Source organism: Micrasema longulum, unplaced genomic scaffold (assembly GCF_059751315.1).
Source record: "Micrasema longulum isolate JH-2025_06_02 unplaced genomic scaffold, ASM5975131v1 h1tg001895l, whole genome shotgun sequence".
NCBI classification, from domain to species: Eukaryota; Metazoa; Arthropoda; class Insecta; order Trichoptera; family Brachycentridae; genus Micrasema; species Micrasema longulum.
In genome coordinates, this window is record NW_028279069.1 from 79,923 (window position 1) to 99,003 (window position 19,081).

The following is a 19,081-nucleotide window of genomic DNA, read 5'->3' on the forward strand; positions in this document are numbered from 1 at the left end:
TAAAAACCACATTTGTTTACTTTGTTATCATTTTTTATTGATAACTTAAACGGCGTTTATTTGGCTATCTTTTCATGACAGTTTAAATCAACTAAAGCCATGCATTAAGGCACAATAAAGATTTATTTAAAATAGTCAATCGCTCCCATTACCCCATACATGCGGGTAATAAGAGCCCATTTAACGCTCATATGGGAAATTGGAGCCATAATTTTTACTTCTCCAAATCTCAACAAACACATAACTAAGCAAATCTTAGTTGTGTGTTTGTTAAGATTTCAGAATAAAGTTTGATCTTGAATACCTTGTTTTTATTGATGTACGATCGTGGCATTGGGCTTACAATGGACTCAATAGGCTCTCATTGCCCGCTGACAACCGTCTTTAAAAGTAATAACACAAATATCTTATTCGACTTTCAAACACAATTTGACGAATGGCCCTTGAAAGAAAATGAATCTAGGCATGCAATAAGCGTAAACATAATACAATAAGAATATATCTACATCCTTACCTGAACGCTGGCAATTGGCTGTTTTTTTATTAACGCGGACCGAAAAACTCACAAATGTCTCTCGTGACTCAACGCAGGGCACTGACGGCTCATGTACATCAGATGAACTTTTTCAATGGTTGACAATGTTGGTTAAGGTCACTCGATTGTGCATAGGTTCCGTACAATTGCCATCGCTTCGATTACCCGCTCGCTCTCATTACCCCGCGCTCCCCTAAAATCTAATTTTCCGTGTGAAAAATTTAATATTTACATAAAATTGTGTTTGAAACATGTTCAGTTACAGGTCATTAACGAAAGAACTTAAAAATTTCCATACAAATATACATATTTTCGCAAAAAAAAAAACGATTTTGTACACATTGAAAGATAGCTCTGTTAACTTTCATTTATATCCTTAATATACTCTAAGTTTATATCTAACTTCCGTCTATTTACTACTTCAAATTTTGTTTTTTTTTAATTATTATAAAAATAAAAGACGAGTGATACTTTGATCCACAAATTTGGAATATCCATTGACCGGTTTCATCGCTTTCGCGACATCTTCGAGACTAGTATATTTATTAATAAATTCAATGTATTTATACAAAACAGCGGTAAGGATAGAAAATTCAAAATTTCATAACAGTAAATTAAATTAAATTATTTTTGTCTTAAGAATCATTAAAAATTAATATTTAATATTTTTTAATCAAATAATATTAAATAATGTTTATTTTACAAACATCATTATTTGTTTGCATGTTAGTGTTTGTATTTAATTTCCTTCTTACTTTATTTACAAATTAATATTTATCTCATCTATTTGAAAATGAATGCCCTTCTATGGACTTTTTAATTGAAATTATAGCTCTATAAAAATGTGAGAATATACGTATGTACGCATACAAATAACTTACTATAAAGACGTGTAGATTTGCCGATGAAAAACAAAAGAAGTAGTTTCCCTGGGAATTTAACAAATAACGAAATATTTACAATAGTTTTTTTGTCATTTTATTTTCTTTTAAAATAATATTATTTTTACTGATTAATATAATTGTTATCACGTCGCTTATTAGCACGTCGATAGTTATTTGTGATTGAGCTACTGCTTTAAGCTGCTCGCTAAACTGTGTGATTGTGGCAGATTGAAAAAGGTTAAGTGTTTAAGTCTACGATGTATGCAAGAAAAGCAATTTGCAATTTGAGATATTCTGAATTAGGTAGAAGACATTGTGATCTGGGAAGTATGTTTACTAGGGATGGAAAGACTGAGAACGATATTGAAGGGAGGGTGAGTGCCGGGAACAGGGTGAACGGTGAACTGAAATCTACGTTGGCAAACAAATATTTATCGCAGGAGGCAAAACTAGCAGTTCACAATGGAGTTCTAATGTCAACTCTAATGTATGGGAGCGAAGTATGGAACTATAATAATAATTTTGAAAGTACGTTAAATGCTGTCGATATGCGATCCCTCGGGCGAAAGTGTGGTAAAACGATGTATGATAGGTGCACAAATGTCGAGATCCGTGAACTGTGTACGGCTACGACTTGCATTATCGACAGAATCAAAAAAGGGGTACGGCGATGGTTTGGACATGTAGAGCGACTGGACAGCGAAAGAACGGCTAAAAGGATCTACGATGCGAATATTGACGGACGCAAAAAACGAGGAAGACCGAGAAAAAAATGGCACGATCAAGTCCATCAAATACTTGAAGATGGACATGTCAAGAGTAGGAATAATCGGCGTGCGTGCATGAGAAGATGTATCTGTAGAGGAAGCGAGGTCGGTATGCAAAGACAGAGTGATATGGCGTTTTATCCTCTCTGCCTACCCCTACGGGGTAGCGGCGTGATGGTTTGTTGTTGTTGTGACTGTAAATACCGAGACTTCCATATTAATAAAGATGAATTCAGTAGGTAGCTGGTATTATACCAAATTGAATGTATAAAAATGTTAGTAATCTTTGGAACATGCATGTTTGTAATACGTATCCGAAATCTTTATTTGTTTCGTTTTGCATTAGATATTTTTGACCGATTCCGTTGACATATAATACACAAACATACTCTTTAGAGTAAAATATTTTAAATAGTGTTTTGATTAATTTTATTTATTTATTTTTATTTATTATTTATACGGCCGGACCTAAGCTAATTACAACAGTTACATGAAGAAACATAAATACATGAAACTGAACAAAAAGAACATAAAACTATGTAGCAAAGACCAACAAGGGCAAAACAATAATGGTATACAATATATTCATATAAACGAAAGACATAAGACTTCGAGCTAAACCATGCCAATCCAACTTCACCCAACACTGTTTAGTCGCGAAGAGATCTACGAAAAGCCGGAAGATCTGTCCCAAAGAATTCCAAGTCGTGTGATGAATTGATTAATCTACACATTCTGGACATTGGGTCATAAAAACAGATTTTGACTTCTGGTGACACGGTTGGGAACATGAAAGAAAATTGATTTCAACAGAGATAGGACATCACTTATAGCATTAAGTATTTTGAAAATGCATGTAAGGTCCATCTCAGTTCTACGTTACTCCAATGAAGACAGATGACGCGAAAACGTACCTATAGTTAATTGGAAGGGGTGGAATTCTGAATCTTCTCTATCCCCTAGAGAGCGATTAATTTGAAGATTTATGTATTTTTATTTGCTTTATATAATGGCCACACTGATGATTAAACGTCAAATGGTGTATAAAACTGATTCAAAAACGGAAAAAAAACTAATATGGTTTGGTCAATTCAACCTAATTCGGTGTTTTGAGTATTTCTTAAGGTCACAATAATGGTCTAAATGAAAATTTTTATATTTAGTTACACGTGTCCGAATTTTTTTAACATTTAATCATTAGTGTGGCCATTATATGAAGCAAATAAAAAATATTTTAAAAATTCAAATTAATCAAAGTTTTATTTTAAATTAATTAAAAAAAATTCCACAAGGTAAATTCTAAAACAATAAATAATATTAGATATTCAATTCTTTGGCAATTAGAGCAGCCGATCATTTAAATCAGCGCCATTATATCTAATTATAGACTTTGCTATAATGCGAAAACGAAAACACATCATGTGATTCTATTGTCATCGGTTTATGCCACTTTCATGCCCCATAGAGCATTGTGAAGACGTCATTCGCACTTTGAGGTTAGGTTCCGTCGGGTTACCATTAAAACAATCGTCGGCTGCGGAGAGAGTCAATGGTATTCGCTTTCTACGAGTTATTGTCGATGCAAATTTATTTATTCCGGATATACAGGCGAGGCCGGGGATATGAACGCATAGAAATTACGATCTACTTGTGTCACTGTCGATTAAATCCTGTAGCTCAACCAAAAATAACTATCGACGTGCTAATAAGCGACGCGATAACAATTTCTCACCGTGGTTGTTTATCGTATTCGCGATCATAATGGAACATCCGTGAACACCTAACATTAAATGTGATAATATTTACGTTTCGCGACATATAATCTCGCTGCGCAATCACATATTTCAATTTTACCGGTGTAAATATGGAAAATATTCCAAAACTGCTATTTTTATTTATTTATTTATTATTTATCATGCTATTCATTGCAATTAGTTGGCAAGCCAAATGTCAAGAAAAGCAGTCGCCATTGTAATTGTAATTTAATTTTCACTTTTTTGTATAAGATACTCCTTACTATTTTGCAAATGCAATATATTGTATTATTTTTTATAGTAAACGCCGATTTTTCGCCAATGAACTGTATTTATTTACGAGGAAAACTAAAAACAAACCGACACGAGCGTTGACTTAGAGATTGCACACGCGTTGAATTATGACTGTGATAACTTAAGCATGTTCATTATTGTTCATTGTGGTCGCTCGAATGCTGAGCATGTTTTTAAGCACGTCGATAGTTATTTGTGATTGATTCGTACCTCCCCAAACCGTTTAGTTTGAGAAAATTATAAATACATAGACATATTGAATCTTACAATTTTACACAAAAATTAAAAGCAAAGATTAACAAAAATAAATATATTTAAAAAAAAATTAACACTTTACTATGAAGAGAGGAGAGGGGATGGGAAGAAAAGAAGAAGGATAAAGGAACAATTTAAATATTTAGATAAGGACATTTTAATCTTGACTTAAATGTAAAAAAAGAAGGGGCGTCTCTAACATTAGTGGGTAGATTATTCCACAATCGAGCGGCTACTACTGTGAAAGAGGAGGCAAGAAAATTAGAGCGATGACAGGGTATTTAAAGGGTTTTCTCGTTACTAGAACGAAGAGATAGACCATGTTATGAAAGAGGTTGGATGAGCTCTCTCAGATAAACAGGCGAAGTGGGATTATTTAAAATATTGTGAAGAAGTAAATTACAATTACGATGGCGATTGCTTTTCTTGATATTTGGCTTGCCAACCGCCGGCTAAATGCAATAAATAGCATGATTAATTAATAATAAATGAAAATAGCAGTTTTGGAATATTTCCATATTTACACCGGTGAAATTCAAATATGTGATTGCGCAGCAGGATTATACGTCGCGAAACGTAAATATTTTGAAATTTAATATTAGGTGTTCACGGATGTTGCATTCTGATCGCGAATACGATGAACAACCGTGGTGAAAAATTGTTATCACGTCGCTTTTAGCACGTCGATAGTTATTTATGATTGAGCTACTGATAGCGTGTACCTACGTGTACGTAAATTCGCGTTGGAAATGTGATCTCTACGAGCGCTACTGTATTCAGAATACCACTCCTGGAGTGCATATTGTACTTCCTATGTAATATCTCCAATTTGTTTTCGAAGCATCAACCGACAGTGTCTTGACTATTCTTGAGGCAGACCACTCCACGCATTTACAGATCTCCCACTAATGAAATATTTGTGGCTAGTATAGGAATAATGTGTCTATTTTTTCAAATTCAAATTCAAATTATTTATTCACAAAGTAACATAACAAATAACAAAGGATTTAAGACGTTATATTGGATCTTTATATCAAACCAAGAACCCTTGAGCAATGGTTCGACATTATTAAGGTATAATACTCTATAATAGCAAGAGTATTTGCCTCTTAAACATAGTTTCACTAATGTGAAAGATGTCGATCTCCAAAGTGATAATGTTCAGCTGCTTGACTGCTCTTCCAATCGGCATGACCAGAGGCAGGTTGGTTCTGGAAACCGGGAGGTAAAACAGTCTGTGCTGACGCTGTCGGAGATAGCCATCAGGAATATAAAAATTGATACTCTCTAAAATGGCCGAGTTATCGATGAAACCCCTTAACCCCTTTTTTATACGTCCTTGATTTCAAATGATCTTTCGTGCGTCTTAAGGACGTAAAAGAGTTTTATTTATTAATTTTGTTCGTGTTTTGTCACCAGGTAAAGGCTACTTTATGGGCTGGCGAGACCCTGAACTAAGAAACGTGGAAGAGGATTGGCTCGGAGGAAGGAACTTCTGTAGGAAGCGTTGTATGGATCTCGTCTCCATTGAAACCAGCGATGAAAACGAATGGATCAAAAGCAAATTGGTCGCCGATAATGTAAGTAATTCAATACTTTATCTATTTTTGTTTTAATAAATTCATTCATTCATTCATTATTCCCTTTCCGCACCTAACGGTGCATAGGGCACTGGATTGGTACACCAATCGCAGCATATCTGGATAAATTTTGTTACATGAAGGTAAGGTGATCAGTCTTACGCTTCAGGTACCAGTCGAGGGACTATGAAATATTTTAGTGTGAAACACCCTTTTTAAATAAATATTTCAGATCAACCATGCCGGGAATCGAACCCGAGACCTCTTGCATGGTAGGCAAACGCGCTGACCATTACACCACGAGGCCGTGTTTTAATAAATACTAGCAGAAAACAGTGCCTCTGAGCCTCAGTTGATTTTTTTAAATTTTTATTTATTTATTCATTCAAAATTACACTAGTTTAAATATTAATGAACTTATTAAAGCTTTTTAGGCTATGCCCGTGTCAAGCCATAATAATCAACAATCAAAATACATAATAAAATTAATTAGATTAAATTACAATGACATGTGATGCAATAGAATAACAATCTAGAAAAAGGTATAAATAATAAAATTCCAAAGAATACCATGCAAAAAAAATAATCAGAAATAATTTTTTAAAATATAAATAATACACATTAAGATTCACACATAATCAAATATACAAAATAATGGTATCGTTAAAATCAACAAAATAATAGTAAAATATAGGAGTCTTAAAAAAAACGAAATAATAGTATCATTGAAATCAATAGAACGTGCATAAAAACATGATTGAAACGATAATTGAGATATGTTTTCTAGAAACTCACTCAATACTATAGTAAGAAATAGGAGTAATAAATAATATGCCAAATAATAGAAGGTACTTAATTAAATAATACATAATAAAAAACATAAAAAACATGGAGAAACATGGAGGTAATTGTGCCCGCCATCAAAATTTTTCATTGCTTGAAATCGCATTTAAATATGACTGAATTTACAATTGCAACCCGATTCAATAATTACCAAAGTCATTCTTCGTAATTGAAAAGTAAAGCACAACGTACTTTTTTTTTTTAGAAAATCAACATAATAAAAAAGCGGGCAAAATTAGACGGTTTCGCGGTAACAGTTTCTTTTCGAGGATTTATCAATTTGTAGTTGGCCGAATTAAATTAGATATAGGTACAAGTACAATAGCGATATATGAGATGGATAAAACGTAATTGGACCATGTATAACATTACATGTAAACTTTCTTTTGTTAACAAGTCATTCCTAGAAAAGCGTCATGTCATTCGCTAAGTTAACTCTTAGTTTCTATTTTATAGGTTAGGTTTGTAAAGCAAAAAGTTCCCGCCATAACACTCCATTGTTTGCCAATTATGATTATTTACTGGCAACATTGTGTATTTGCTTTGTTTACATCCGCCGATAAAGGCGCGAAGCTATAAAATCGATGTCACGAATCTTTTTTTTAGCCCAACGTGTTATTTGTTTATGGCCAGTCAACAACTTTCCCCTGTCTGACTAAAGGTAGGCATTTGTTTAAACTTTTTATGGTCGCTTTTAACCAGTTCAATAAAATATATTTATATAAAGGACATGTCGTGTAAGTTTTAGTAAAAAATCACTTTCACGCTTTTTCAATTTATCACTTTGAGCCTAAAGCGACGTTTGTATTATATTGAGGCCTATCATGTCAAAATCGAAACCCACTTTTTTAGTCTTACGTATTTAAAAACTTTTTTATTCAATTACCGAGTCATGTTACTACCAAAACGTTGAAGAGCATTAATTGTTTTATTATAACGTACTGTGATTTATATAGCGCTATTTACGTTATAAGCAACATGTCAAGGGCGTGCGTTAGTATTATAATTCCTGTTTACTAACTGTCAAAAATAATCATTTAAAAACTGTCTTGCATCTGCTGAGCACATGAGTAACTGAAATTCTAACCCTTTATTGCTGTTATTAGTATATATATATAACTTATATTGCGCTATTTTCGTAATATATATCTCAAGGGCGATTTAAAAAGTGGTTCTAAAAATATTTATTTAAATTATTTGACAGTTTATTTTGTTATCGCAAGCTATGGATTAATTTTAATGAAACACCCTTCAAGCTCAGAGTTTCGCACTTTTGCTGGGAGAACCTTCCATGCCATAGGGGCTGCGACGTGTAAAATGGCCACTTAAACCAGCCAATGATAGGTCATAAGCCCTATAGATGCCTAGACTTCTATATTCCCTTATCTGAAATGTTATTCATCGCTGTTATAATATGTAAATATTAGCAGCTCCCTAAGGGAATGAATCCAGTCCTTGTCCGCAAAAAGTTGGACAAACTATAATAGGACAAGATTTATTGATGAAACACGACATTGGCGAAACAGATTTGCTGGAAATGGCTTCAGACGTTCAAATCGATTTCGGGGAGAAGAACAGTGGTAACGATTGTAAAGTAAATCATTAACATTTTCGTACTGGCTGCGAGTCTCATATAACACGGTATTTTATAGGAACCTATCTGCAGTGCTGTAGGAGGGTTATCTGTACTCATGGAATGAATTGCTGCGCCTACATTTAGTGATGTAGGCAATTTGTATAGCATTTCTGTTCTATTATTGCGGTAATTTTCTTCTGGATTTTTTTGATTTTTTGACCAGACATTCACTAACATTGACATATTAATACATATACATGCCCTGAGCCCTCAAAAATTATGATGATGTGAACAGATGTTTATTTTTAATCGCGAAATAATAAATAAATAAAAAAAACATAAATTAGATAAAAACAATATTTTTTAAAGGTATATTTTTTACGGAAAGCGATTAGGGCTGGTCTGAAAGTCACGAAAAAGTCAATAAGATATTGTTTTAAATTGAATATTACAACCAGAATTATCTTTTTTTTTCAAAAAAATAGAAAACAGTGCTATAAAAAAAGGTTTTAACTAAAGTATTTCAATATCTTTTTTTTTTTTTAAGAACTACCGAAGGCATAATTTTAAGTAGAAATAAAGGAAAATGTCACAAAAATTTATGTGATTTATATCTTTTCAAAAACAAAAAAAATAATTTGGCTGCGGCCACTTTTATGTTAAATTTTTTATCTTCAAATTATTACCACAACTTTTTGATCAATACTTAATCTTTATTGAGATCCCAGATACCTAAGTTTAGTCTAAATTTGAAATTGCGTAATCTGCCGGTCTAAAAGTAGTTATATTTTAGTTACAGAAAACTTTTTAGTATATTTTTTAACAAAAATACCTTTCAAAAATATTGTCTTTATCTAATTTAAGTTTTATTTTTTTTTTTATTATTGCGCGATTAAAGAAGAACATTCGTTTTAAAATGACAAAATCGTATGATTTCCTAATTTTGCGTTCGTTTTATCAGACTACAGCCTTAAATTTGGAAATCAATTTCCACTGAGGATGAATATCATTCTCACCCCGGGAATAACAGTGGCAAAACTCGAAAAAAAACGATTCTGCAGGAGGGCGTTTCCCGAAGTATCCGTAAATTATCATTTTACGCAAAAACAAAGCCACAACTTACCGAAAGTTCTCTCATTTGTGCCATTTAGTTTCAAATGTTTTCAGAAATAACAATGGCATAATGATCATTGTGCCACTATTATTTCTTAAATTTGAGCAGAATAAATATAGTATTACATTTACATTTCTACCTTTAAGGCTACGTAAATATTTTTAAAAATTATGTCATTAATTGTGCATATAGAAAATATATTAGGGACTGAAAAATGAAAATTTTGGAGTTGTGCTACGGTTATCGCTCAAGTGTGGCTTGAATTAATATTACACTCACAATTTTGTCTATTTCAGGTGAAATACATCTGGACATCGGGTCGCAAATGTGACTTCAAGGGCTGCGACCGTCCTGACCTTCAGCCTGTAGAAGTCAATGGATGGTTCTGGACTGCAGAACTCCAGAAGCTCGCTCCAACTACCAACAGGCAACAGAACGACTGGTCGGAGAACGGAGGAATTGGCAGACCACAGCCCGACAACAGGGTACGAATAGTTTTAATAAATAAATCTTAATGTGTTTACCTCATCAAGAATCTTACTGGCAGCGAACAACTCTGGTTAGATTAAGTCACAATGAAATGAGAGATATTGCAATGAAGCGTGGATTGAAATAGGGCTGAATATTGTCACCCTTACTATTAAACTTATCAAACGTTACTAAATTGTCGTATATAACCACTTACCGGCTATTCTATGTCTCCGGGTTTCGAGACTAACCCGTCTATTCGTCAAGACACCAATTAAACTAATTTGTTGTTACACAAAAAACAAAACTGATGTGCTGATATGACACATGCTTTTAGTAGCTAAAACTAATGTGCAATGAGTATAATTTATGAAGATGTGGGTGAAACAAAAAAAAGAGGAGAATATAAGAAAAAGATAAAATCAAATAACCTTTCAATATAATCCATTATACGATGTTCCATTGCAATGGTCAACCTATACCAAGTAAACTCATGCTCCGCCCTTCCTCCTCTCCCCTTTTCAAAAATATTTCTCCCACATGATCAAACATTTTCATAAGTTATAATCTGTAAAGATTAGTGTTAGCTACTAAAAGCATGTGTCGTATCAGCACATTGGTTTTATATTTTTGTGCAACAACTATGGTGATGGTGTATACAGTCATCATAAGCACAAAGGCAGTTCTTTGACAAAAATCACAAAATAATAGAATGTGAAATTCTTTAAGAAATTTCAAACCATTTGATTTAGATTTTTATACTATGAAGCGTATTATCCAGATATTCACTAAAGTTTATGTTTATTATATATTTAACAGCAAAATTATAAACAACATTAGAATTCTTTGGGAAAAATCTTCTGGCTTTTCGTAAATCACTTCGCCATTAACACAGTGTAGGATGAAGGAGGGTTGTCATGGGTTAGCTCGAAGTCTTATATATTGATTTTGTTTATGAATATATTGTATACCATTATTTTATTGCCCTTGTTTGTCTTTGCTACGTGGTTTTATGTTATTTTTGTTCGGTTTTTCCGACAAATGTTTCTTCATATATCTGTTGTAATTGCCTCAGGCCATATATATAATAAATAAAATAAAATAAAACATCAGATATGCTGATGCTACGGTTATCCTGCAGACAACGCATGTGTCCCCCAGGAACTCCTTGATAAAATTAATGAAACTGGGCTTGGAAATCAATGTAGCTAAAACAAAGATGATGTTATTTGGCGGAAACCCTCACAATATTGTTGTATTGCAACTGAATGAAAAAAAAATGGAGAAAGTGGCTAACTTTGAATACCTCAGCAGTCAGATCACTTTTGATAGGAAAACAAGTTGCGGAATATAATAAATATCTAAAAGTTGAAATGTAGAAATCACAACCATTATTGTGTTAAATGATCCCAGTGGATTATTTTTATAAATTTTATTTTTTAATAACAAAGGGAAAATTGATCGCTGTATTTATTAGCAAGCCTCAAATACATAATATTTCTCATTTACAGGAGCTGTTCCAAGGCGGAGCCTCGGAGAACTGTCTGGCCGTTCTCAACAACTTCTACCAAGACGGAGTCCACTGGCACGATGTTGCCTGCCACCACCGCAAGCCGATCATGTGCGAAGAGAACGACGCTCTCTTGAAATATGTGCGATATACCAACCCCAACTTGAGAGTGTAACTAGACTTGTATCATAATGTTAACCTGCCAATAAATAGTGTATTTAAATAGATATATAGGTAATTTTATTTCAGTAAATATTGTTTTAATTATTTAGAATATTGCCAGTAAGTGTTTGGTTGATTGTTATTGGTACTCTAATTTTTAGAATATTCTGTATAAACAATAAAGACTGCTAAATAAATTATGCTTAATGTTTTATTTCCCTTTTTTCTTGCTGATATTTCAAAATATCACACATGCAATAAAATAGTAGCAGAATATATACCATGTTGTCTTAAAAGCATTTTGCCTTAATATTGTTATTTTTTTTCACTCTTTAAAGCAATGCTGATGTGTTATATATATTTAGATTTGTCTTTAAAAGGGCAATTATATTTTTCAAAGAAAATCTCAATTGTCATAAAGAAAATAGCTCAAATATGAGACTGTTTAAAGACATTAAATGGTTAAATTGTAAAGGTAGAACTATGCCAATTTTTTTAAATGTCATAGTGATATTTTTTTATAATTATAACTATTTTATCGGAGGTGCAATACATTGACAACTATGTCACCGTGACATAATAGAAAAATTAAATAAGAAAAAAAAAAGAGTTTAGAAGTGTTTTATAACAGAAATGAAAAATGAGTGATTCAAATTAATTAAGAATAACTGGTGACCGGTTTCATTACTTTCGAGAAATCTCCAAGACTAACTTTTATCGTAAAAATAAAATTGGCAACCACCGTGGTGTAGTGGTTAAGATGCTTGAGTCACGCACGGAAGGTTCCGGGTTCGATTTCCGGTGCGAAAACAAAACTTTTGATGTGATTTTTCTCAAGCCTGGGTGTTCTGTACTGTAATTCACCAATTACATTGGTGAATTACAGCACAGAACACCTTTTTTCTTTTTAAAAAATCTGTACAAAATTATATATATGCGTTTTTATGATTCATATCATTGTAGTGCTTTCACACTTATAGATTACGCACACTTTCACACTTATAGATTACGCAGGGTATAGTCTAAGTATATATCCGAGTTGCACAGTTTAAACCCGCCCTGTGCCAGCGGGTGCCCTACAAGACATCAGACCCTCCCCTGTGCAAAATTACTAAGGATAATAAAAATTAATTCATGAAATACTGATAGAAATCAATTATTTTTGTTTGAAAGACCCTATTTAAAAAGTTTTACAGGATAAATGTTTGAGTTTATACAATATTATTTTAATGAATTTGAAAAAGAACTACATAGAACCCTTGTTCTGTGTTGAGTTGTTATGACATAAACAAACATTTTTTTTATGATTAAATTTTTTTTGCTGATCCTACATACAATGGCCAAAATGGCTTTTTAAAGCATAATAATTTAACGTATAAATATAAGGAAAAAATGTATTAATTGCTTTCGCACTTATAGATATCCGAAGCCTAACGTCTAAGACTAGGCACGGGTAACGCAATTTTGAGCCGGTTCAAAAAGACGGTTTGAACGCTTTGAGCTATTGAGCTGCAGCTCAAGCTTCTTATAGGCAGCTCACAGCGGTGCAATGCAAGTTTCGTTTGAATCGGACGTGTACGCAACGCTTCAGGTCAGCTGAGCCAGCACGTTGGCCATTCGGTGAACCATACATTTATTTGAGCAGATCTGCGAGCCAATTCAAAACTCCTCTGCAGTTTAAAAAATAATTTTCATCCAAGTTGTATAGGGCTTCGTTTTTTTATACTTATGATAATAAAATAGACAGTTTAGGTTCATAATCTTATTTATTTATAACAATTTACAAAAATAATTGTAGTGTTTGAGTCATCATTCAAAACAATAACTTTTTAGCTTAAATATAAATAAAGAAAATTTATATACATATATATATATATATATATATATTGGGTTCTGCGCTGGATTGGACATGCAGAGTGAATGGACAGCAAAATAAATAAATTTAGAATGCAAATGTTGATGGATGCAGAAAATGGGGAAGACCGAGAAAGCTGGGCATGACCAAATCCAACAAATACTTTAAACTGGACAGTCAAAAGTCGGAATAATCGGCATATGTGCATGAGAAGACGTATGAATGCAGAGGAAGCGAGATCTGTACGTGAGGTCAGAGTGACATGGCATTCTATCTTCTCTGCTTACCTCTGTGTGAATTGCTTGAATTGTGATTTTTATATTATATTTCTCCAGGTAGAAAGCTTTTTCAATTATAAATATTTTATGCCATTTTGATATCTGGCATTAAAAAATATTAAGTCTTATAATCAACGTCAAACATAGTTGATGAAAATATAAGCTTGCAATTCATTTCTTTCCCTCAACCATAATAATGTGATAGCCAAATTTAGTTTTTATCGGGGGGTCTGTGTAGATGGGACTGTTTACTGTAGAAATGGGCAGAGCGAAGGCAGCATCTTGGAAGGGCCCCACCATAGCTCCGCGCGTCTGCCAACCCAAATCACCGCCTTGTCTCGCTTTATCTTCACTATATATGGCCGCCACATCTGGAAACTTCTGACCGGCTTTTATCTTCTCCAGGGCTTCCAGACATTTGCTCTGTTTTTCACATAAGATATGTCGCACCTTCACAGCGGTACCACCTTTCTTTTCTTTATCTTTACCTAAAAAAAAACGATACAAATTTTAAAAACATAACACGGAATAACAAATTGATGAATTATGATCATATAAATACCCTTGTCGTCATCTTTGGCTGCGCCTTTTGCTGGCTTCGCTGGACCTTTTTTCGGCGGCATTATTGTAATATTAAATGTTAAACTTATTCTTAAAATTTATAAAAAAAATATTGAATTCAGAAACGCAGAGGTTATATTTGTTTTTGTAGTAGGTTTAATTACCATAGAAAACGAATCACCTTGACAGGTGAAGGAACCAAAAATATTAAGTTGTGGATTCAGAAATCTTAATTTGACTTTACCTACCTAGATAATATTTGAAATTATTTGTATTGCAAAAATATACATTATTTTAGATAGTATTGTACATTCTAGATTACTATTAGAAACATTATTTTATTCAATGAATTTCACAATTAGGGTTGACATTACAAAATTATTGGTGATCACATATAGGGGGTTTTGCATGTACACACACATTCATTTTTCATTTATATTCGGTTCAAATACAAAAAATTTAAATTGTCTTCAAATACCGCAACTCGAAAACCTTTAATGTACGTATGCATTGTATTCTATATCAAACGTCAATTACATGAGGTGATTATAAATACAAAAAATTTATGCGAAATTATTTTTGTCTTTTTTTTCCATATCATAAAGAATGATTGATAATAAAAATAATATGACCTCACTGGGGTCATATTTCAAGTTTAATTTAGTTTAATATTTTTGTGCCAAAAATTTATGAAAATCAACAACTTTACAAACCATCACGCCGTTTCTCCGTAAGGGTAGGCAGAGAGGATAGAATGGATCTCGACATTTATGTACCTAGAATGCATAGTTTTACCACACATTTGCCTGAGGGATTGCATTTCGAGAGCATTCAACCATCTTTCATGATTATTTTTCCAATTCCATACTTCATTCCCATACATTAGAGTCCATACCAGAGCTCCACTGTGAACTGCTAGTTTTACCTTCAGCGACAAACATTTGTTTGCCAGGTAGATTTCAGTGTACCATTTACCCTGTTCCCGGCACTCACCCTCTTTTTGATATCTTTATCAGTCTTTCCATCCCTAGTAAACATGCTTCCTATAGATACACAAAGTCTTCTACCTAATTCAGAATAATATCTCAGTTCACACTGATTTCACATTTAGTTATTCTTTCATCCTTTTCAAAAACCATATTACTTTTGATTTATCAACATTCATTAGCAAATTGCTTTTCTTGCATAAATTGTAAACTTTTGTTATCAAGAACAGCAGGTCTTCTTCGCTACTAGAAATAAGCACGACATCATCAGCATACAAAAGACAATTAACAGTTATATCACTCATTTTTGCTCCCATTCTTAAATCTTTTAGTTCTTTCATACAGTTATCGATGTATACGTTGAAAAATGATGGTGAGATCACACATCTTTGTTTGACTCCTTTAGGGATGTCCAACCACAATGAGAATGACCCATTTACTCTCGCACATGCTGTGCTGTTATTATACAGTGACGCAATAGCCCAAGTCAGGTTACCATTCCCTCCAATAAATCCATCCACTGTTTTTCTCTGTCAACTCTATTAAATGCTTTTTGCAGATCGACAAATGCGCAGAAAAGCTTTTGGTGTTTAGCCAGAAATTTTTATTTAATATTTTACAGAGCAAATATTTTATCCATACATCCTCTTCTATTCATAAAAACCACTATGTATTCCCACAATCTATCTTTAGTCACTTTTTTTATTCTCTCAATCATTCTACCATACATTTGCCAACAGCGTATAAAAGGCTGATAGCTCTATAATTTCCACATTCCTCTCTAGAGCCTTTTCCCTTGTATAAAGGCATAACAATAGCCCTCCTCCAATCTGGGAGAGTGTATTCCTTCTCTAAACATAAGGTAAAAAGCTTATCTAGCCATAAAAAAATATTTCACCAACCGCCTTTATAAACTCTATGGTAATGTTATGAACCTTGTCCTATCCCATTTTACATTTTACATATTAAACTTAATGGCATTTTTAATTTCTTCCATACTTCCTCTCTCACATCGTCATTTGCAATTATATTTACTAGAGAATTTAACCACACTTTCTTCTTTTCTTGAATAAGCTTTTTTATTTCACCGTCCCACCATGCGTCACCTTTCTTTCTTCTTTGTTTTGCCACACCGCATACTTCTGTTGCTGATTCACTGATCATCAATTCTCATACTTTCTTCGCACTCTTCTATCAATCTAAGATAGACTGCTCTTTCAAATTTATCCATCCACTCTTATTCCATCATTTTGAAGTTTTTTTTATCTTTGACTCTAGAAGGCACCTATATCTTATGGATTTTGTACCGCCATCTCTGGAACTAGAGTACTCTTGATACTACCAAGAAGTGATCAGTTTCCATCTCAGGGCCTCACGAGTATAAACTGTTACAGGTTTCAATCTAGAGTCAATGACTACATAGTCAATAATAGACCTTTTGTTACCTCCCCACGTATACTGGTGGATTTCCTTATGATCAAAGAACGTATTTGATACAAAAAGGTTTCATTCCAGACATATCTCTAGCTGTCTTCTTCCATTATCATTCTGCCTTTCATCCCGAACATACCTTGGGCTGGCTCCATCCCGTCACTTCGAGTTTCCACCCACCCATTCTAATCTCCAGCAAGTACTACTCTCTTATTATCTTTTTTCCCATTCATCACACTTGTCCAGAACCTTCATCTTTTCAGATTTGCAATATGAACACATGTATATAAATCAGTTTATTATAAACATTTTCCTCCTCGTGGTCTTATAGTCAGCACGTTTGCCTACCATGCGAGAGTTCTTGGGTTCGATTCCCGACATGGTTGACATAAAATATTTATTTAAACAGGGTTTTGGTATCATGGCTAGTGCCGTCCATGAGTAAAACAAACAAATTACATAAATTATCATACATCAACCAAATATAATTGGAGAACAAAATTTAAATTTTAATGGAAAATAAAAAATAAGATACAATATACACTTGTATATAAGGAGAAAACTAAATATAATCAACTTAAATTTGAAGTTAAAAATAAGATACTATATAAACATTTTTTTGATTTGTGAATCACTCATGTTAAAAATATCAACAATATTTCCAAATTTGTTAGCAATAATTACCAATCTATGAATAACATTATTGTTATTGACGTTGGATTGGCAGTTCTCTTCCAGAAATAACGTTGTTACCTTGTTTTTGTGGTGCATGAAAACTTATTTATTGTACAATTTCTGGGCAATCATATAGAGAGCCGACTATTCTATACAGTAACATTAAACTAAACATTTATCTTCTGTCATACAATGAAGGTAGTTTTGGTTCTGCTTGTAGTTTTTTATCGTTAATCATATCTATTGGGATATTGAGCTTTTAGTTAATGTGTCTCAGAAATCTTCTCTGTATCGATTTAAAGAAGTTTAATAGGTATATAGGTAATAGGGTTAACTGTCTTCTGTATGCGGATGATGCCGTGCTTCTTGCTAGCAGCAAAGAAGACCTTCAATTCTTAGTAACAAAAGTCTACGAGGTATGCAAGAAAAGCGATTTGCTTATGAATGTTGATAAATCGAAAGTGATGGTTTTTGAAAGGGATGAAAATATAACTAAATGTGAGATCAGCGTGAACGGAGATATTCTGAATCAGGTAGAAGAATTTGTGTACCTGGGAAGTATGTTTAATAGGGACGGAAAGGCCGATAAAGATATTGAAAGGAGGGTGAGTGCCGGGAACAGGGTGAATGGTGCACTGAAATCTACTTTGGCAAACAAATGTTTATCGCAGGAGGCTAAACTAGCAGTTCACAGCGGAGTTCTAGTTCCAACTCTAATGTATGGGAGCGAAGTATGGAATTGGAAAAATAATGATGAAAGTAGGTTGAATGCTGTCGAAATGCGATCCCTCAGGCGAATGTGTGGTAAAACGATGTATGATAGGTGCACAAATGTCGAGATCCGTGAAGTGTGTAAAGCTGAGACAGGCATTATTGACAGAATTAAGAAAGGGGTGCTGCGTTGGTTTGGACATGTAGAGCGAATGGACAGCGAAAGAACGACTAAAAGGATCTACGATGCAAATGTTGATGGATGCAGAAAACGAGGAAGACCGAGAAAGACATGGCATGATCAAGTCCATCAAATACTTGAAGATGGATATGTCAAAAGTAGGAATAATCGGCGTGCGTGCATAAGAAGATGTATGAATGTAGAGGAAGCGAGGTCTGTATGCCAAGATAGAGTGTTATGGCATTCTATCCTTTCTGCCTACCCCTACGGGGAAACGGCGTGATGGTTTGTTGTTGTTGTGTTGTTGTAATAGGTATTTTGTAATACGGAGACCATATTTGAGTACAGTACTCCACTTAACTGCAAACAAATGCAGTGTAAAGAGTTTGTATACTATCAAAGTCTTTGGATGTTCTCATTATGAGACCTAGCATTATCGTTACTTTATCTCGAACATTTGAAATATGTTTGAGTTCAGTTGTTAGTCAAAAGTAATTCCTAAATCACAAATTATTTTAACTGATTCTAAAACTTCATTGTGTAAAGTGTAATTGAACAATTATTTATTTTTATCTCTGTGGAATCTAATTACTGGACACTTAGAAATATTTTAAAATATTATTTTTACACCATTCAGATAAAATATTAATATTTTCTTATT

General features: G+C 33.4%; 2 protein-coding genes and 1 long non-coding RNA gene across 3 annotated transcripts in view; 2 read left to right on the forward strand and 1 right to left on the reverse strand.

Annotated features, from left to right (window-relative positions):
- Positions 1-11,942, forward strand: part of LOC148273612 (uncharacterized) — a 44,370-nt gene extending 32,428 nt beyond the window's left edge. The window contains exons 3-5 of the mRNA XM_088238431.1: positions 5,909-6,069; positions 9,899-10,087; positions 11,582-11,942. Of these exons, the coding sequence (XP_088094557.1) occupies positions 5,909-6,069; positions 9,899-10,087; positions 11,582-11,755 (524 nt within the window). The 3' untranslated portion in view covers positions 11,756-11,942. The remainder of the gene's footprint in view (positions 1-5,908; positions 6,070-9,898; positions 10,088-11,581) is intronic.
- A 1,547-nt stretch (positions 11,943-13,489) lies between these two features.
- Positions 13,490-14,603, reverse strand: LOC148273614 (peptidyl-prolyl cis-trans isomerase NIMA-interacting 4). The gene is made up of 2 exons (XM_088238432.1): positions 14,438-14,603; positions 13,490-14,363 (listed from the first exon to the last, which is right to left on the reverse strand). The coding sequence occupies exons 1-2, from the start codon at positions 14,496-14,498 to the stop codon at positions 14,047-14,049; spliced, it is 378 nt and encodes a 125-aa protein (XP_088094558.1). The 5' UTR covers positions 14,499-14,603; the 3' UTR covers positions 13,490-14,046.
- A 149-nt stretch (positions 14,604-14,752) lies between these two features.
- Positions 14,753-19,060, forward strand: LOC148273615 (uncharacterized). The gene is made up of 2 exons (XR_015824529.1): positions 14,753-17,841; positions 18,734-19,060. It is a non-coding gene; the product is annotated as an uncharacterized LOC148273615 (long non-coding RNA).
- The last annotated feature ends 21 nt before the right edge of the window (positions 19,061-19,081 follow it).

Excerpts from the sequence above, each read along its gene's own strand:
- LOC148273614 (XM_088238432.1), bottom strand. The coding sequence starts at position 14,498 with ATGCCGCCGAAAAAAGGTCCAGCGAAGCCAGCAAAAGGCGCAGCCAAA. Across the intron at positions 14,364-14,437 it reads AGCCAAAGATGACGACAAGG|GTAAAGATAAAGAAAAGAAA; the intron begins GTATTTATATGA and ends GTTTTTTTTTAG.